Source organism: Piliocolobus tephrosceles, chromosome 14 (assembly GCF_002776525.5).
Source record: "Piliocolobus tephrosceles isolate RC106 chromosome 14, ASM277652v3, whole genome shotgun sequence".
Lineage (NCBI taxonomy): Eukaryota > Metazoa > Chordata > Mammalia > Primates > Cercopithecidae > Piliocolobus > Piliocolobus tephrosceles.
The window spans coordinates 89,944,950-89,966,278 of NC_045447.1; the positions used below are offsets into that span (position 1 = coordinate 89,944,950).

The 21,329-nt window shown below is 43.7% G+C and overlaps 1 protein-coding gene across 3 annotated transcripts in view; it reads left to right on the forward strand.

The window, feature by feature from the left end:
- The first annotated feature begins 1,742 nt into the window (after positions 1–1,742).
- The window catches only part of PCSK5 (proprotein convertase subtilisin/kexin type 5), a 475,536-nt gene continuing 455,949 nt past the window's right edge, over positions 1,743–21,329 (forward strand). For 2 of the 3 annotated variants that reach the window (XM_031934085.1, XM_023213309.2), the window contains exon 1: positions 1,772–2,449. In XM_031934085.1, the coding sequence (XP_031789945.1) occupies positions 2,258–2,449 (192 nt within the window). In that variant the 5' untranslated portion in view covers positions 1,772–2,257. Of the gene's footprint in view, positions 2,450–21,329 lie in introns of all 3 variants that reach the window. The other variant, XM_023213308.1, reaches the window with a different exon arrangement.

Genomic DNA, 21,329 nt, shown 5'->3' on the forward strand with positions numbered 1-21,329 from the left:
AATAGGCCGGGCACGGTGGATCATGCCTGTAATCTCAGCACTTTGCAGGCAGATCATTTGAGATCAGGAGTTCGAGACCAGTCAACCCTATCTCTACTAAAATCACAAAAATTAGCCAACCTATAATCCCAGCTACTCCGGGAGGCTGAGGCAGAAGAATCGCTTGAATCTGGAAGGCAAAGGCTGCAGTGAGCCAAGATCACACCACTGTACTCTAGCCTGGGCGACAGAGCAAGACTCTGTCTCAAAAATACATACATACATACAATAATAAACCACATTTACTCTAGAATATTCAGAGATTCTGAATTCCACTAATTTTTTTGTGTCTCCCCCTTCCCCTTTCTCCAGTGTACAGCACAATTCATAGCACATGCTAGGTGCTCAAAACAGATGTGTTGAATCAGTCAAATGAATAAAATACATACCCTTCTGCACATGTTTTCTTCTGATCTTCTATTTCTTCAGCTATAATGTGGGGATGATGTTATTTTGTGGATTTGTTTTCCAGATTAAATAATATAGCATCCCTTATACAATGTGTAAAATGTCAAATGCTATGCTGAAAGGTACTAGTGGAATTTTAAGTCTGCAGGTATGTTTCAGATTTAAAAAAAAACCAGTACCAAAGCTATAGGTGGATGAGTTAATCAATCTCAGACATATTTAACTAACAGGAAGAAAGAAATAGGGCAGGGTAGGAGGAAAGAAAGGGGGACAGTTAGGGATATAGTGAATACTTTTAAAGTAAGTTGAATTATTTCATACGGGGTAATTTTTCTTGTCACAATAAATCACCCTGTGCCCCACCCCCGCTCCAGGAAGGCAGGGAGGTTGTAAAGGAGAAGCCAGAAGAGGGTTAATTTGAGCTCCCTTCTGCCTGCTGCAGTCACAGTGCATGATAGAATAATGAAGGGCCACATATCTCATCTGAACTTGCTCTGTGGTCTTTTTTATATTAAAGTCTTTCACTGTTACAGGACTGTGCTTGGAAAAGTTTTCCAACTTTTCCCTTGGTGGAGAAAAGCCCTCATCAGACGCAATCCAACAAATGAATGGAGTTATTTCCTTGGCCCAACATGTCCATCCACTGGCATACCAAATATTCACAGAAACATCTTTCCTCACTTCCAAGGCCGGAATTTTACTCTCCCCTGGCGTTGCCTAGTATCGGATGCGCAGATTTCGAAAGCGAGCACGCAACAGATTTGGCTTTCGAGCCACCGTGGTTGGCTTTTCTAGGAGTCGATGCGACTTACTGTCCTGTGTGGTAACTTCTCCCGGGAGCAGAATGTGTAAAATAAACAGTTGCTGAAAAGCATGAAGAATTACCGAAGTGAAAATCTCGAGCTATTTGTTCAGCAATTGACACGCAAGTGACCTCCTTAAATGCCTAGTTATTTAAGGACGTTTAGAACAAGGATGAATGAATCTTCAGGGCGCTTACTTCGCACGGGCGTGTAAATTTCTTTAGTCTTTCGGGAAGTGGCTGTAAATTCATACAAATCCAGCAGGGAGGGGAGGGGAGAGAAGAGGCTAAAACCACGATCTCGGAGCGCTCTTCTCAGTCCTTTGGAAAGACTTGCCTTTGCTGCCCGGAACCCTGCAGGTTACAGCTGGGAGAACCCGGAGGCGCTAGGACCTGGTCGGCGCCTAGCTGCGGCCGCTTTCAGGAGAGCGGAGGAGGGAGAGGAGGAGGGGGATGAGGGAAAGGAGGGGTGTTAAGGGGGGCGGGGGAAGTCATTTATGCAGAGCAGGAGCTGCTGCCATTGCCACTCAGAATCCCCGCGCGCTGCTCAGAGCCGGAGGGAGCGCTGGGAGCTAGCAAGCGAGCGCTCGGAGCCCGGGCCAGCAGAGGGGGCGCCCGGTCGCTGCCTGTACCGCTCCCGCTGGCCATCTCCGCCGCGCTCGGGGCCCCGGGAGGAGCGAGACCGAGTCGGAGAGTCCGGGAGCCCAGCAGGGCGAAACCCAACTGCGGAGGACGCCCGCCCCACTCAGCCGCCTCCGGCGCCCGAGCCGGGGAGCATCGCCGAGCGCCCCGCGGGCCGGAGAGCTGGGAGCACAGGTCCCCGCAGCCCCAGGGATGGTCTAGGAGCCGGCGCAAGGTTCGCTGCTCTGCTCCCTGCCGGGGCTAGCCGCCTCCTGCCGATCGTCCAGGGCTGCGAGCTGCGGCGGCCCAGGCCGGAGAAGTTAGTTGTGCGCGCCCTTAGTGCGCGGAGCCAGCCAGCGAGCGAGGGAGCAGCGAGGCGCCGGGACCATGGGCTGGGGGAGCCGCTGCTGCTGCCCGGGACGTTTGGACCTGCTGTGCGTGCTGGCGCTGCTCGGGGGCTGCCTGCTCCCCGTGTGCCGGACGCGCGTCTACACAAACCACTGGGCAGTCAAAATCGCCGGGGGCTTCCCGGAGGCCAACCGTATCGCCAGCAAGTACGGATTCATCAACATAGGACAGGTAACAAACTACAGGCTGGCCCAGCCCTCGGCCCTGAAGCCACTGAGGGCTTCTTGTCCCCTCTGCGTGGAACCCCCTCCCCCTCTTCCAGATGTGCTCTAGCAGCTGTTGCCCTAACTCTTGGGCGATGCTCTGTCTCCTGCGCGCGCGCGCGCGTACACACACACACACACACACCCCAGAGTTGCCGGGTCCGTGTTTTGTTTACTTGTCTTTTGCAAGCCACGAGGGACTGGTAGGGTCTCGGGAAAAATCCCGAGTGCCCCCATGGTGGTTTTAGAGACGGCTGGACCTTTTGACCTGAAAAGTTGAGTAGCACTAGTAATCTGAGGCAAAGTCTCGGAGAGGGTGATCGTGGGGAGAGGGTGAAATGAGGTCTTTTGGGGGATAGGGGGTGAGCGCGCCTCTGATGCCTGCGGGTAAGGGAAAGCCTTTCCTGCTCGTACCTGAATTTAGCCCAGAAAGAAGTTTCCTCTTCTTGGGCGAGGGAACCGCTGGCGCTGGAGACGCCGAAGGCGCGGGGACTGGAGCTGGGAGGGAGGAGAAAGGAGGGGGAGGGAAGAGGGGGCGGCACCGGGTATGAGTGCAGATTTAGGGGAGACATCTAGGCTTCCTTGCCTTAAGCGAGGTCCGCGTGGGGGCTCCCAGAAGGGAGTTGGAATGGGGAGGTGGGCAACTTCCGAAACCGGCTGGCTGGGTTCCGCTTCGGGAAAACTAGGAGTCTTACCCCGGGACGGAAGGTGCCGGGCCGGGAGGTTGCGCCGTGGGGCGAGAGTTGGGCAGGCAGCAGGGGCGCTGGGGTTTTGTGAGGTGCCGCTCGCGGGCTTTTGGCAGAGCTCCCCTGCTAGGGAGAAATGCCAATAAACTAAGGTGATGCTATGAGGATGACTGGAAGCGTAACATATTTGGAGGTACTACGGGTTCAGTAGTCTTGGCTTTCTGGTTCTTTTCCCCCCACACTCCTGCGAGAAATGGGGGTAGAGAGGGCTATGAAATTGGGTTCCAGAAAGTACCTCCCTCCACATACACGCAGCAAGCGTCTTTGGGGCTGGCCGGAGCAGCCGGTCCTGGCTGGGCTCAGGCGAGAATCCGCTGGAATGGGAGGTGAGGGTGAGAGATGGCGCCTTTCCAGCAGGCGCGCTTTGGGGACTGCCCGGGGTGCACGCACCCTGCGTGCTCTGCCTGGGGGAAGGGAGAGGGAGGTGCTGGCCGGTGCCAGAGGAGTGGGAGAGTACGGACAGTTTCTGAGGCCATTGCGTTCCACGCCCAGGAACCCGGGGACACCCCACCCGCCTCCTCCCCGCCGCCTGGGGGATGCGGCACCTGGAGAGGAGGCAGAGCTGCTGTCGCCGAGTCTAGAAGGAGCTGGGGAGCGCGGGGAGTGTTCAGAGGAGCAGGAGCACAAGATCTTGCACTTTGCCCGCTCAGAGGGAGGACATATTCCAGAGAAGCCAGCCCTGTGGAGAACTGAGACTAGGGCAAGGGGCACGGTTTGTATTCCCTCCCGCCCCTGGAAATAAGGAAGTAAGGGAAGCCAGCCAGATTTTTGTTGCTTGAGTGCCTGTCATCTGCGGAAGATTTGCATTCTAAAGGCTTGTTGGGATTCTACTGGCTTCTTTTTCTCTGGGAGAAAACACTGAGTCCGTTCAGGTCTTTTTACATGAACTTAAAGTTGGGCACTGCCTATGCTCTGGGAATGGAACTGGGGAGGTTAGCACTGAAAGTAGCTAGTACTATTAATCTTACCAGAGACTCATCTCGGGTTCTGCTAACATTGAACATCTCACACATGCCAGGCATTTTTGGAGGAATAAATTCTTGACCATACCCTTCTTTCTAAATCTCAAAACAACCTTGTTTGGTGAATATTACCTCCCACAGGAGATGAGGAAACCGAGACCAGCTAAACAGTGGCAGAGCCATGATTCAGACCTGGGACTTTGTTGCAGGCCCAGTCCCCCATGGATCCTGCCTTTTAGGGAACCCTTCCATCCCATGATGGAGGAGGAAGAAAGTAAAATCTCCATTTCCTTGAATTCTGATTTAATGGCTCAGTAGACTGGAAGCAAGTATCTGGTCTCAGTTCACAGATACTTAGTTCAAACGAACCTAGATTTCTTGACTTTAAGAACAAGGGCAGAAACAGCTGTTACGTTTCTGAATTAATTGAGCAGAACTGGTATATGACAGAATCTGGCATAGTGAGATGGGAGAAATTGTCACCCAACCCACTTTTGAACAAGCAAACATTGTCCAGCATCCTCTGCCTGACTTTTTATAAAAGGCCTTATAATGAAGATTCATGGCTTCTCATTACAAATAATACTAAGAAAGTTTACATACAAATAACACCAAGGAGGATTTATTGTGGTTTTTACAGCGACAGTGAGGAAATTTAGTGCTGATAGAGGTTACAGAGGACCCCTTGAACCAGTGTAAAAAGATCAGCTATTCTACAGTGGGAAGCATTTCCTCTGTAGATCAAAGGAGCTTAAGCCTATGCTAAGTCTTTGGGGTGGTAAATTGAGTTCACACGTGCAGTATCATTGCACTGTAAGGGCCAAATGTATTTCTTAATCATCCTTTACTGCTCTGACCTTTCAACACTTTAGACATCCTTTTGTTATTCTTTCTTTCCATCAATAAACCAGCTGTGATAATCAGCTGAGGGCAGTCACTAATTTGCAGATGCCTCTGGATTGTTCTATTTTTTTTTACCCATTTGGGCTTGGGGTCTCATGTGTTGCAAATTGGAACTGAAACTTGTTATTACTTCTGCAGCCATTTACTATCCTGGTAGTATTTTTTTACATCTTTGGTATGATATTCTAGGTGAGTAAGGTAGTGAATTTTTACCACACTAAAGGTACAGTTTTGACTATTTACTCAGAATATCAGTGTAATGTTTTGTGTAGCATCTTAGCATTTAAAAGTCACGAGAGGTAACATTTCTGGCCGGGCCGGGGGATTTCTATGGGAAACAATAGTTGTGCCTCTTCTGTTAAAAAAAGATGGGATGTGCAGAGTAACACAAGAAGAAAGCAAACAAACAAGCAAAAAGGACGGGCTTGATTTCCAGAAGGAAACATAAATGAGGGTTTTCTTTCCTTTGTTTATAGAGCTAGCATATGTTTTCACAAAATGTTTATATTCTGTGAATGGTTGTGCTTTGAAATCCTGCAATAATAATACTTAACCATGATCATTGTTAGTTGTTGTCATGTTAGCATATATTATCTTTTGGTTGGTATCAGAGTCAGCTGCAAAATGCCCTCCTTTTCTTACCTACAAGTTCTGACTACCAGCCCTCTTAGGATCTAGTGGAAGCAGCACCTTCTGAGCTGGCCGAGTACGTGCCTATTGACCTGCACGGGAATGGAGGGAGAAGCCTTTGTCCTCCCTCACTAATCATGTGCTCTGACCCTTTGAGCTAACGATCTACTGGTTAGACAATTGAAATGATATAAAGGAATAAGAGCTGACATATTGTTAATTGTGGACCGCCATTTAGAGTAAATCTACAAAGGAGAATTAATATCTGGTTATTTGAATTCAGGGAGAAGATCCCTTGTGAACAGATTGTTTGCAATGTGCAATAGCTGTATTTATCCTTCTGTCAGTTACTTATAATCCTTGATTCCAGCCTGAGATTACCAGTAGCAAAGCCCCTTCCCCAAACCACATAACAGTTTGAATAACACCTCTGAAGGATAAAACTAGATGCAAGCCACGCTGGGGAAATATTTTACCTAGAGTCCCCCCCATTGACAGTATGTGGACTTGGAAACACTGGAGAGACCACTTTCGAGGCTGTGAAAGCAGGAAAGTCACTGAACTTAATGGAGCCTCTGTTCCTTCATCTGTAAAATGATAAATCTCTAGATAATAGAGTGAGTTAACTATGCATTGCTCAGCACATAGTTAGACTTGCAGCGAAAGGTTTGTTTAATCTGAATCTGAGGAGAAAGGTCAAAATAAATGAGATCCAAAGTTTTAGATAAAGAGAAAGGAAGACATTTTAAAAATGGAGATGCGAAAGGTGAAGATTAGGAAAATAAATTGTTGAAGATTGAATTGTAAGAGCTATATCATAGCTTTGTTCAATTTTCCTGTTCAATGAGTAATTTAAAATACTAATAGTTCAGAAATAGTTTCATGTTAGCTTCTGAACAATTAGGATTGATTTCCCATGGCAGGGCCCTCTTCCCTCATTGATCCCAGTCACAGGCCAGGAATTGTTATAAGATAAGCATACTGCAGATGGACAAAAGGGAAGGAAAAAACCTGAAAAATTTTCTTAAATCATATTCGCATTTACATTTTGTTTATTATTTTGGATGTAGTTTGTATGAGTAAAGCTAGAGGAAATATTTTTCAAGTAGGTAGGAGGAGATACATTCGCAGGGAGAACTTTGTTCAGAGATGTCCTGAACGCCTCCCACCCTGCTCATTAATTTTGAGCTGTGAATATTATAGGACGCTTGAAATGTTGATTCACGGTGGGCAGTGAATTCTGGGTGCTTATGGATAGTCCTGGAAATAGGGCATGTGGTTAGTCTGATGGGCTGTATGGGAGTGGATTGTGCTTGCCTAATAAATTCTTAGGCATTTTGTGAACAGGAGAGTTAATTGGTGCTGTAGTCCCAGATTGGTCTTGGTGTGATAAATCTGGCTTTGCACAGGCAGCTCTTCATGCCCAAGAACCTCAGTCCTGACCCCTGCTAGCCACTCTCATATGCATATTTCTTATCATGAGGCAAATGAAGGGATAGTAGGGGAACCTTTGCTGGAAAAAGCAATTCAGAGTGCATGGCCTGATGATGGCAGGTCTGTTGCATTAACCTCATAGATAAGGAATGGCTTGTATGTGGTCATTGGGGATTTTGGGGTCTATTTGAAGTGAAAAACTGCATTTTTGTGAGCCTAAAGGCAGCTGACTTTGCCTTATGACTGTCTTTCATGGGCTTACATCCAGAGGTCCTAACCTTAAAGGTCAGCCAGAGAAACAGGGTAGTACGGTGGGAAAATTTTCAGCAATGTCTGACTCTTTGGCTGAGAGAGGGAGTCCTGACCCAGAAATATCCCCTGGGCAGGGAGGGGTATTTTTGTTGTCGGTTCAAGTTATGTGAAGCAGTGTCTGGTTTTCACCAAGGCTGAAGTATCTCCAGGCATTGCTCTGCATTGGGACTTTATTATTCATTTAATTCAGGTTGTAATCAATGACAAAAAAGCTGACTTTAGCTTCTTGGCTGGTAAAAATAAATGCTTACAGACATTCATCCATGCTAGAATACACACACATACACACACATATACACATATACTTATATATGATATATACACAAATACGTATATGTAACATGTGATATATACACAGCATATATATGTCAATTTTTATTTTTACCAGAATAAAATTTGCACATAGTTTAGAGCAAAATTACGCATGTAGTGTTCTCACTAGTTTCAACAAATTATCCATCTCTACATCCAAGTGTACCAAGGAGGAACAATCAGTGCCAATAAACTCTCCAATCTAAGTTCATCCTAGGAATAAAATTAGATTGGAAAGAAAACAAGACTAAGAGTCAGGTTTGAGTGAAATTCCAGGGTCTTTACTTTTATCAACCAACCTGACTCTCAGTTCCTCATTTTTCAGATAGGGAGCCGTGATACCTACTCCATCCACCTCATAGGATCGCTGTGAAAATCAGGTGCCCTAATAGTGAAGATGAATGTGTATATAGCTAAAATAATGCATAGGGAGCATTATATGATCTTTGTTTTGTTTTTTTTTTTTTTTTTTTTTTGAGACGGAGCCTCCCTCTGTTGCCCAGGCTGGAGTGCAGTGGCCGGATCTCAGCTCACTGCAAGCTCCGCCTCCCGGGTTTACGCCATTCTGCTGCCTCAGCCTCCTGAGTAGCTGGGACTACAGGCGCCCGCCACCTCGCCCGGCTAGTTTTTTGTATTTTTTAGTAGAGACGGGGTTTCACCGTGTTAGCCAGGATGGTCTCGATCTCCTGACCTCGTGATCTGCCCGTCTCGGCCTCCCAAAGTGCTGGGGTTACAGGCTTGAGCCACCGCGCCCGGCGCATTATATGATCTTTAAAGACACCAAAGAGATGCACAGGCACTCAAAGGAAAATAACAACATGCAGTGATTTTCCAGATTCTTGTGATTGTCCCTGGGAATATAATGGGGGCTGAAAGGAAGCTGAGTAAGTGTTGTGCCAGATTATCCCATAGGATGATGGGATAGCTACACTTTTCCCCCAAGAGCCATGGAGACGGGACAGGGGTGGGGGCAACTGACAAGAAAATCAGCCGGCTAAGGCTCCCGTCTCCTGTTGGACAGCCCTCGTTTATAAGACATATACAATATGGAGCTTGCAAGGTTTTCTTTCTTTCTTTTTTTTTTCCCCCAAAATGGAGTCTCGCTTTGTCACCCAGGTTGGAGAGCAGTGGCACGAGCTCGGCTCATTGCAACCGCTGCCTCCCAGGAGCAAGTGATTCTCCTGCCACAGCCTCCCGAGGAGCTGGGATTACAGGCACGCACCACCACGCCCGGCTAATTTTTGTATTTTTAGTAGAGACGGGGTTTCACCATGTTACCAGGCTTGTCTGCAACTCCTGACCTCAAGTGATCCACCTGCCTTGGCTTTCCTAAGTGCTGGGATTACAAGCGTGAGCCACTGGGCCCAGGCAAGATTTTCTATTTAAAGTATCAAAACATAGTCTTTTAGTTTGACTCCAGTGTGAGTCTGTATAGAAAACTAGTGGGAAGTAAAACTGAAACATAATAGGCCCGTGAGGACTATAGATGGGAGTCTTTCAGGTACAAGTGTTAAAAATCAACCCCAAACTGCTTGAGTAAAACTAACGAACAAGCAGATAAGCAGACTGGGAATGTGTTAGTTTAAACAGATTCACATGCCTTTATGTGCCTTTCTGAAAACAGCTGAACCCTTTTTGTAATGAGACCTTACCTGATCTGCACTTTCTTCATGGCCAAACCTACCCTGACTTAAACTGACATTAATTAGGCCCTTAATTTGTTTCATTGCAGAAATATGAATTGAGTTTGATTGCAGGGATGTTGTCCTTGATCCAGATAGAGGTGTGTGTAATATACTCAAGTATGTGCCTCATTATGCTTTTCTCACCTGAATAATTCTGAGTTCTGAAACATATTTAAATCCAAGAGTTTCAAAAAAATGATTGTGGGCCCGTCCAGCTGCAAAGCCAGAGGTAGTGCTAATGTCAGCTATTTCTCCTTTTCCCTCAGAAGGTGCTTTCCAGCAAGCAGCAAAGCTCATATGCTTCTTAGTACCTTTCTTATCCAGTTTTGAAATTAACCCCTGAAAAATACTCCTGATCATTGGGTGGGGTCATATCTCCACATGCGGGCCAATCACTTTGTCTAGGAGGGTAGCAGTATTTTGATGGGTGAGCTTGGATCACATGTCCTCCCTCGACGGGAGATGTTGACCTTTGATGGGCAGTCCACCAGTTGGGTAGGGACAATTCCCCAAGGGAAAGTGGGATGCTATTACTAGAATAAGAGAAAAGAGATGTGGGGTAAGGAAAAAAAAAAACCCACTAGAGATGAGGTTTTACAGGCCCCAAATGCTTAGGCTAGAGAGTTTCAACCTTATCATTTAGGATAAGTTTATACTGAGGTTTATATTGAAGATCTCTGAGAAGGACAGAGAACAACCCACTGATTCTACCAGCACAAGTCTACCGTGTAACATATGGGTCAGAAAACATTCTCTGTTCTTGAGACGCTAGAACATTTTCACCCATAATTATCATTTAGCAAGACAAATAGTCATGGACTTCTGGGTGGTATAGTATGGTTCAGTCACGCCTTGGGAGAGTCTGCTGTTGCAGTGTGCACAATGACCTGAATGCATAATGGCAGAGTGGTTATTGTGTTGGCAATGATGATTGGTAATGAAAACAGGAGCCGTGACGATGGAAAGATTTGGACGTTCATGTAGAGGATGATTCAATAGGGCTTGGTAACTAAATGGAAGTAGGGGATGCGGAGGCAGGAGAACGTGAAGATAGCTGCAAAGTTTTAGCCTTGGGACCAGGAGAAGGGTGGACTGTTGTATAGAATTAGGACAGTCTGCAGGATCATTTCTGAGAACAAAAGGATAGGCTCAGCATTAATTTTCTTTTAGATTTATCTGTATTATATATATTTAAGGTATATAACATGATATTTTGACCTACATAGTGAAATGATTATTATGGGCAAGCAAATTTACATATTTATCATCTTCCATAGTTATCTCTCCTTTTTGTGGTAAGAGCACCTAAAATCTGGTCTCTTAGCAAATATTCAATAAACAACACAGTATTATTATGTTGTTTATCCCTAGTACTCCTGCTGCACATTCCATCTCTAGACAAATTCATCTGATATAACTGTGAGTTTGTACCCTTTGACCTACATCTCCCTCCTTCCTCTCCTCACCCCTGTTGGTCACTGTCACACTCTGTTTCTATGTAGTCAACATTTCCCCCCCCCAAATTCCATATATAAGCGGGATCATCAGCATTCTTTTTCTTGGAAGATAGAAGGACATGCTTATAGAAATGCCCAGTAGGTGGAAGAGCATTTAGATTGGGAAAGAAGTATCAATTAGCATTCATCAACCTCAGTATAAAGGAAGCTTGTGGAAGGGGCTTAGGATTGTTAAGAGATGAAGCATGAAGACAGGGGCGCTGAGAAGGCAGAGAGAAGAATGTCTCCACTAAGGGAGCAAGGGAGAATGGGAGTAGATGAAGGGGTCAGGAAGATGGAGAGAGCCACGGAAGAAAGGGTGCTTCCTTTAGATGATGTGCAGTAGTGAGAAGTGCTATAGAAAGAATCCAGGAGGATGTGTGTTAAGTGATAAGGAGGCTTCCAGTACTCTTAGCACCAACGCTTGATTGAATAGTGGAGTGGAAGTCAGGTTGTGGGGCAGTAGAGAAATGGAGCACAACAGTTTTACATTGCACGTCTGCTTCTATCCACCTGCCGGCCTCCATTCCCTCCCTTCATCTCTTTCTTGCCAATGTACTGGAGTAGTTAGGATCATAGGTTTAGAATTAAAAGGGTTTGAAACCTAATACTGCTCCTTCCTAGCTGGGGGACCCTAGATAAATGTCTTAAGCTCTCTGTTCCTCAGTTTCTTCGTGTATGAAAAGGACATAATAACAAGAGTGATCCCCCCCGCCATACAATTGTTGTGAGGATGAGTTAAAAGTGACTAGAATAGTATCTGACACACAAATACTCAGTAAATGAGAGTTATTATATCTTGTTTAAAAATTTTTTGGCCGGGTGAAGAGGCTCACGCCTGTAATCCCAGGACTTTGGGAGGCTGAAGCAGCCGGATCACTTGAGGTCAGGAGTTCGAGACCAGCCTGGCCAACATGGCAAAACCCCATCTCTACTAAAAATACAAAAATTAGCTGGGCATGGTGTCGAGCGTCTGTAATCCCAGCCACTCAGGAGGCTGAGGCAGGAGAATCACTTGAACCTGGGAGGTGGAGGTTGCAGTGAGCCGAGATCGCGCTGCTGCATTCCAGCCTGGGTGCTGGGTGACAGAGCGAGACACCATCTCAAAAAAAAAAAAAAAAAAAAAGAAAAAAAGAAAAGGACAAAACAAGGAATTTGAATTTACCAGAGTAAGAGAAGACAAAAGAGAGACTCTGGGAAACTAGGGGGCAAGCAGTTCTTGAATACAAAAGGTGCCACCTCTGAAGTAGTTGACCATAGTCAGAAGGTGGTGGGGCCAAAATAGGACTATTGGACCAATGGAATAGGGTGGTCATAGGGGCTTTACAAGCAAAAGAAAAATGGATGGCCAATTTGATAAGAATGGTAGAAGCAGAAAGATGAGAGTCAACCCAGAGAGTATTTATATTTTTTTGTAAGCTACTAGCTAGAGTTGTTCTGCTCGAAGATAAGGTCCAGGGTATGGAGATGCAGGTGAGGCAACCAGGCAGAGAACAGGTGAAGGCTAATGTGTTGGAAAGAGTCAGGAAACAGAGGCTAGAGTATTTGAGGGGTTATCAGTGCGTGGAAGAAGAGGATTCCAAGTAATTTGTGCTGATATATCCACTGGGCAGATAAACATGAAGCTTCCCCCGTATTTCATTCTCTTTGGATAAATGTAGGTATTATCTCTGCTTTACACATCTGTGTGCTATTATTTGCACTGCAGGTCCCGTACCAACTTAAGGGATAAAGACAGACACAGGGGTGATTGCTTTCAACTCCCATATTTGGTTTAAAAACTGAAGATTGTGTTGAACACTGAATATAGAGGGAACAGTGGAAACAGAGAATGTAAAATCAGGACACAATATTTAAGGATGATTTTTTAAAATGGTCTATACTATCTCACATTTTAGGTTGACTTTTAGCTTAGGTTGTCACATAATCTACTTTCCATCTCAGTATTATAACAGATAATTATAACTATAATTTATTCACATTTCATGTATTCTGCCCTTTAAATACATATTTTATACAGTACAACAAAGCTATGTTCAGAACATGCCTTTCATGTATTCTTAGCCTAAACTTTACCACCTTATAGGAATATAGATATGTTTTAAAATATGAGTCTTTAAATTTATTTATAGATTGCTCTATCACATATAACATTTTAAGATTGCTCTATATAACAGATTAATCTTGTTTACATTTGTATGATAATCTGATTGTTAATTGAGGTTAGCATCACAAAATAAGTATTTAAGTTTCTATTTTAATTTTCTGTGCGTTATCTAAGAGGTTAATTCTATCCTGGGAAAATTACATTTTGGATACCATGCCAGCATTGAACCTAGTTAAGATTTATTAAAAGCAAGTCTTTCCTTGATGCCTTTCCCAGTATGACAAACTGTTTATATTCTCTCTCTCTCTCTGTGTGTGTATGTGTGTGTGTGTGTGTGTGTGTGTATGTATATGTGTATATATATATATATATATAAAATGAGTACTTAAGGAATGATATTTTTGTAATAAGTTTTTAAGGTCTGGTATTTTTCTATACTGAGAAGCTCTTACAGCTGTAAAAATATACCAGATCTCTGCATATCCATGTTCCCATGCTTGTACCTTGTTTTCTCTGGTGGGAGTTCCTCAACCAAAATAAAGCTGGGTAGTCTGAATACAGAGCAGGGAGGGGAGATCATCCCAGGGCCTATAATTTTGTAAGCAAATATCCATAGTGTAAATTTAGAAAGATACTGCTTACTCATCCTGTGCCTATTCTAGTTTCATTTAACTAATATGTTTGTGTGTCGGCGGGAACCCCATTCATCAATTTCAGTTTCTCAAAGAAAACAAAATTGTAGGCCACTTAGGATTTATTACAGGCTAGCTTCCAGCAAAACCTTTTTTTTTTTTTTTTATTTTTAAGTATGGGGCATCTTTCTATTTGGTGCTCACGGACCAATTTACCAAATGCTGCATTCTTTGACTCATCACAGGATGATGTCATTGCTCTTGGGCTGGTTGGACAATGTTGGGAACCAGTGAAGGAAACTCAAAGCTGGAAACAGGTGACTTGAGTCACCTTTCTAGATCCAGCGGTGCCATGAATTTGTCACATATTTATGAGCCGGTTACAGGTTTCCTTTGTCATAAAAGATTAATTCTATTCATTGTTTTATTTAAAAAATAGTCATTGAGGGACACCGTCAAGAAAGTGAAAGCACAGCCCACAGAATGGGAGTAAATATTTGCAAATCATATTTGAGGAAGACTTGTACCCAAAGTATGTAATGAATTCTTGCTCTCAATAATAAAAGACCAGTTTCTCAATTAAAAATGGGCAGAAAATATCTGAGTAGACATTTTGTCAAAGCACATATGCAAATAGGTAAGAAGCACATCTAAAGATGTTTAACATCATTAGTCACCAGGGAAATGTAAGTCAAACCTCGATAAGCTACTGGCTTACACTCACTAGGATGGCTATAATAAAAAAGACAGATCATTACAAGTGTTGATGAGAATGTGGAGAAATTGCAACTCTCCAATTTACAATGGGAATGTGCTAATGGGAATGTAAAGCTGTGAGATCACTTTAGAAAACTGGCAGTTCCTCAAAAGGTGAAACACACAGCTACTGTATGACCCAGAGTTCTCTCCTAAATGTATACCCAACAGAAATGAAAACATTTTTCCACACAAAATCTTGTAGATAAATGTTCATGGCAGCATTATTCACAATAGCCAAAAGGCAGAAACAACTCAGCTGTCTATCGATGGATATATGGATAAACAAAATTTGGTGTATTCATATTAATATTATGGAATATTTCTTCACAATGGAAATGAAGTTCTGATACATACTACAATGTGGATGAACCTTAAAAATATTATGCTAAGTGAAAGGAACCAGTCACAAAAGGCTACATATTGTATTATTCTGTTTATATGAAATGTCCAGATTTAGCAAATCTATAGAGACAGAGGGTAGATGAGTGGTTGTGTAAGGCTGGAAGGGTTGGTGGGAAATGGGGAGTGGCTGCTAATAGGTACGAGATTTTTTTGGGAGGTGATGAAATGTTCTAAAATTGATTGTTGACCAGGCTCACTGGCTCTTGCCTGTAATCCCAACATTTTGGGAGGTCAAAGTGGGAGAATCGCTTGAGGCTAGAAGTTCAAGACCAGCCTGGGCAATAAAGCGAGACCCTCTCTGGTCTCTAAAAAAATAAAAATAAAAAATTAGCAGGGCATGGTAGCCTGTAGTCCCAGCTATTCGGCAAGCTGAGGAAGAAAGATGGCTTGAACCCAAGAAATTTGAGGATGCAGTGAGCTGTAATTGTGCCACTGCATTCCAACCTGGATGACAGCAAGATTCTGTCTCAAAAAATAATAATAATAATAACACCGATTATGGTGATTTGTGCACAACTTTGTGAACATACTAAAAACAATGTAATACTCTGCTTGAAAGCAGGGGTTCCTAACCCCTAGGTCATGGACTGATAACGGTCTGTGGCCTGTTAGGAACCAGGCTGAACAGCAGGAAGTGGAGCTGCAGGTGAGCCGCTCCACTTCCTGTCAGATCTGCGGGGCCACTGGACTCTCGTAGGAGGGCGAACCCTATTGTGAACTGTGCATGTGGGGGAGCTAGGTTGCGTGCTCCTTACGATCTGATGATCTGATATGGAACAGTTTCAACCCACAACCATTGCCCCCTCCCCTGTCTGTGGAAAAATTTTCTTCCATGAAACTGGTCCCTGGTGCTGAAAAGGTTGGGGACCACTGCTTTAAATGGTGAATTGTTTGGTATGTGAATTATATCTCAATAAAGCTGTTAAAATAGTTATTGAATACCTATTTTATCAGCCATTCTACTGGGCACAATACAGTTATATTTGTCTGCTTACATGGTGCTTGCATTATAGTGGGAGGAGACAAGCCATAGTCCAGTAATGACATGAGTAAAATAATTTCAAATTATGATAGGTGCTGTTGGAAAGCAACATGTTAGTAGACTAAAGTGTGACTAAGAGTGAGAGAACTCATTTAGTTGGTCAGGGAGACTCACTGAGGAGGAACACTTGAGCAGATACCTAATTTTTTTTTTCTTTTTCTTTTTTTTTTTTGAGACAGAGTCTCCCACTGTCGTCCAGGCTGTAGTGCAGTGGTGCAATCTCGGCTCACTGCAACCTCCGCCTCCCGGGTTCAAGCGATTCTCCTGCCTCAGCCTTCTGAGTAGCTGAGATTACAGGTGCCTGCCACCATGCTTGGCTGATTTTTTGTATTTTTAGTAGAGATGGGGTTTTACTATGTTGGTCAGGCTGGTCTTGAACTCCTGACCTTGTGATCTGCCCGCCTCAGCCTCCCAAAGTACTGGGATTACAGGTGTGAGCCACTGCGCCCAGCCGCAGATACCTAATTTTAAGAAAGCACCAACCATATGGTAGTCTAGTGTTGGATGAGGTCTTTGTAAAGGAGATAGCAAATGCAAAGGCCTCAGAGAAAGAGGTCAGATAGCGTAAATGGAGACTAACAAGGAAAAAGAGGTAGAGCTTGAGATTGGAGAGGATGATCTTAAGGCTTAATTTTGGTGATGTCATTTCCCTGTTCAGAAGCCACCAGTAGCTCCAATTTGCCTATTGCGTTACAATGGATTCCTTCTCTGGGCTTTTAAAGGCCTATACCTACTTGTCCTGAAATAGTTTTTCTGTCATTTCTCCTACTCATTCCCTTAATAAAGCTAGACCTTCCCATTGTTCCCCAGATATTACGCTCAATGCTTTCCTGTTGCTGTGTCAGTCTTTTCGCTTGAACTATTCACCTGATCCATTGCTCTTCTGAAAATTTTATCTCTTCTTGAAGGCACCTCTCAAATATCACCTCTTGTCTATGGCCATACTATGCTGAATGCGCCCTGTCTCATCAAATATCACCTCTTTACCTATATTTTGCTCTGGAAGTATATGTAAAATATAGGTATAGGTAAAATTGCTCTGATTTTTAACTTCATTGACTTGCGTAATAGCTCGCCCAAAATTCTCTTAGGGAATTAAATATAGTTAAGTTTTTCTTTTTTTTTTTTTCCATCTACAGGGATTTAATTATTACTCTGTAGCATATAGCATAGTGTCTCACTCTGTATACGTAGTCATTAAATACTGGTTGAATTCTAAAGTATTTTGCAGACATGGAATGTACATAAAATGTAAAATAAATATGAACACGAGAAAAATTACAAAAAATTCTGTATAGTCAAGAATGAAATCAGTAGTGCATTTTATATTCTATAAAGGGGTATGGTAAAAAGCAGTGATCTAGGATTGATGAGTCATTTATGTGTGGGTTTGAAAGTCCAGGCTTCCTGGGAAATAGCCTAACCCTTATCTTTTAGTATTTCAGACCTTGGCATCATTAGCAGGGTCATTCTTCTGATTTTGACTTCTATAAGCATTTTTGGTATGAGAGTCAGAGTACACAGTGTGACAGCATGCACTCCGAGAGCCAAGTCCCAGATTATCCTAGGACTGTGATTGCTTTTCTGTGGATCTTGGTGAACCCTAAGGGTCCTTCCGGCTGTGACCATCTCCTTGGGGTGGCAGTGAAAGTCTTTTGTCTACTGGAGCAGTGGGAAGAACAGCACGGAGTTCCCTAATGAAGGAACTGGTCAGTAGTAAGAAACAATTTCCAATCACGGGCAAATTTCACTGTTTATGTAGAAGCAATGGAAGTAGCAAAAACAAGCAGGTTTGGTGCACATGAAAGATACTAAAAGAAAGGTCCTCTGTATAAAATAAGCTGTAGACTCTTGTGATGGTCAGAGGCTCATGGCAGGGCCTAGCTGGATTGGCCATTTAAGCACCAAAACACTGAAATTAAATCCGGAGATGAGGAGGGATTGCTGACTCCAGAACAAACAGAAATAAATTAAGCCCTGCAGCTCAGTCCTTAAGGAGTGGCTTCAGAAACATCCTTAGAGATAGGAAATAAACTCAGGACAAATAGAACAAGTATTTATTGGGAGTTAACTCCCTTTAATGATAAAAGGAACATTCTCTTGGTTGGGTGACATGGCCAGAAGCCAATCTCTCAATAGAGATGAGTCTCCCCATTTGACCTCTTTTCTTTTATCAGATCCAAGCTGCAAACCTCCAGGCCTTCAGGCTTGGGTAGATAGAGGGAAAGGTGAGTTGTATTTTCTAGGTCAGATGAAGGAGTGATGGAAAAGCTGAGCTTTCTCATAGGATATATAGTTTGAGAGTAGAGCTAGTCCTTCCTCACCATTGTGATGGGACTACTGTAGGTGAGGCCTTTGTTACTCTTATGTGGATTTTTGTGCAAGTCTTACCCTGTCCCCATTATCTCCCCCTTTTCTCTGGTCAAAAAGACTTGACTACTTCCTCTCCCTTTTTCTTCTCTTTTCTACCTCGTCCTTCCTTAATGTTCTCAACATCATTCAACCTAACTATTTTGCCATTCTGTGCACATGAACTGGCATGTCCTGCTTTTTCACCTCTACTCATGTCATTCTCACTGCCGGAACATCCACATGTCCAGATCTCACTATGTTCTACAAAGCACTTCTCAGATGTCATTTCCTTAAATGAAACTTCCTATGGCTAAAACCTCCTTTGTTTAAACTCTCATTGAACCTTGTATGCTTCTTTTTATTGGCACTTGGCATTTTCATCTCACATGCCATATATCGATCGATCGATCTATCTATCTAATCTATCTATCTGATTTTCTCTCCTCTGCTAGATAATAATCCCCTTAAACGTAGGATTTCTGGGCCAGGTGCAATGGCTTATGCCTGTAATACCAGCACTTTGGGAGGCTGAGGTGGGCAGATCACCTGAGGTCTGGAGTTTGAGACCAGCCTGGCCAACGTGGCGAAACCCTGTCTCAACTAAAAATACAAAAATTAGCCGGGTGTGGTGATGCGCACCTGTAGTCCCAGTTACTCTGGGAAGCTGAGGCAGGAGAATCGCTGGAACCCAGGAGGCGGAGGTTGCAGTGAGCCAAGATCACGCCACTGCACTCCAGCCTGGGTGACAGAGTGAGACTCCATCTCAAACACACACACACACACACACACACACAAACAAGACAGGATTTCTGTGTGGTTCACCTTTGTGACCCAGTAGGCACCTAGAAGAATTTTCTGTAGTTAAAATGCCCTTAGAGCTGGGTGCAGTGGCTCATGCCTATAATCCCAGCACTTTGTGAGGCTGAGGCAGGCGAATCACCTGAGGTCAGGACTTCAAGACCAGCCTGACCAACATGGAGAAACTTAATTTGTACTAAAAATACAAAATTAGCTGAGTGTGGTGGTGGGTGACTGTAATTCCAGCTACTCGAGAGGCTGAGGCAGGAGAATCGCTTGAACCTGGGAGGTGGAGGTCACAGTGAGCTGAGGTCATGCCATTGCACTCCAGCCTGGGTAATAAGAGTGAGACTCCATCTCAAAAAAAATAAAATAAAATGCCCTCAGAAACATTTTCTAAAATGGATAAATGGGAGTGGGCAAAAACAGGCAGGAAGTAAATAAAGCCTGTAGCAGTTGTTAGTACTGTCCGCTGAATGTTTCTGGTTCTCTCCCTTGGCTGTGTTATAAGATTGAATTTCCCTATATTTGGTGTTGAGCATGGCCAGGTGACTTCAGCGGGCCAGTGAAATGTGAGCAGAAGCGGCACGTGTCCCTTCATTCACAGTCAGTGAGTGATTTGTGGTGAGCTGCATCTGCCCTGCGATTGGCAAAGCTCCAGATGGTGGATGCTTCATTAGTCTGAGTCCTTGAGGGATGCGATGAGCAGCACTCCCAGCCCAGTGCACAATAGCTACTAACATGAGTTAGAAATAAACCTTTTTTGTTTTAAGTCACTGAGTCTCATGGAATCAGTTCACTCTAGTGGAACCTAGTCCATCCCGACAAACACGAAAAGACCAAGCTCAATAGTTTTCTCCTTAGCCTTGTGTGCAGTGTAGACTAAGATAGGTGATCAAAGCAGAGAAAAAGATTGTGATACTCTGGATAAGAACCTTGTGATGTAATAGGAAGACCTTAGTGAACCCCAGCATACATTTTGCTGATTATCCAATTGGTAATTATGTATATCCAAGAAAATAATCAGAAGTCAGTTAGTTATTTCCAAATGTGTGTATGTGATTCTGTTGTTTAGAGATTTGCATTTCCTGAAAGAAACCCTAAAGGTGCTAGAGCTTAATTGCTCTCAGAGTTGCTTCTTTGTCCTCACATTATTTATTGACTTTGCCGGTTCTTTGGATGAAACGTACTCTATGAGTTCAGATAGACCTGTTAATCACTGGTAAGGTTCGTTAGAAAATTCAGAGTTTTTTTTTTTTTTCTCTTTCCATGAAGACAGAAACTTAATGTGTTGCAGGTTGTCTTTTATTCTTCCCCATCAGTTGAAAATAGCATGTTAATTTTATACTTCAAAAAATTGTTTAATAGAGAACTCTCCTTCTGCTTGCCAGTAGCCCTTGCTTGTGCCTTCGCGAGGGCCACATTGTGCTTCCAGAATTATGACACCCACTGCTGCAGAATCCACTTAAATTTGCCTCTCCATTCCAGAGGACATTATGCTTTAGTCGTGAGAGAACTGGCTTCACAAACATGTGGGTATCGGTTCACTCACTGATTTATGTGATGTGGACACGGGAACATCTGAGATTTAAAATGTGATGGCCTGAATTTCCAACTGTTGAAATGAATCCAAAGCAGCAGATTTTTCTCCTTTGGCAAGATAGAATTGAAGCAACATGCAGTGATTTGGTTTGCCGGTTTGGGATCTGTTAAAAATCTGAGTAGCTTAAAAACGGGGAGAGTAAAGGCTGCATAATGTGAAAACTATTCTAAAGGTCACCTGGTTGTAAAGTCTTAGGCAAATTAGGCATCATGAAACAAGAACTGTTTTGAAATAATTGATATATTGCATGTGAAAATGTAGGCTTTTTTTTTTTTTTTTTTTTTTTGCGCTAAGGTATTCTATTGCCAAAGTAGTTAAAATCTTATTTTGTTCAACCTATTTCTGAAAAGGCAGAGGTGATAGTGAACCCAGGAAGTCTTTCTCCCACTTTCTAGTCTCTCACCTATGGAAGTCCTGGCTGGCATTTATTCATTTCTTTCACTTGTGAGTTTTCTCTTTGCCATCGTTCTGTCCTTCAACATTCATTGCAAATATTTTAGAATGCCCACGCTATGCTGAGCGCTGTGCTAAGCCCTGAAGATGCAGCAGTGCATAATGATCCCTGCGTTCATGGAACTTATGTGCTCGTCAGAAGAGTGTGCCAACTTGCTTCGAAATAAATCGCCCGAAACCCAGTGGTTTAATACCACAGTCATTGTTGCTTCTGAAGCTA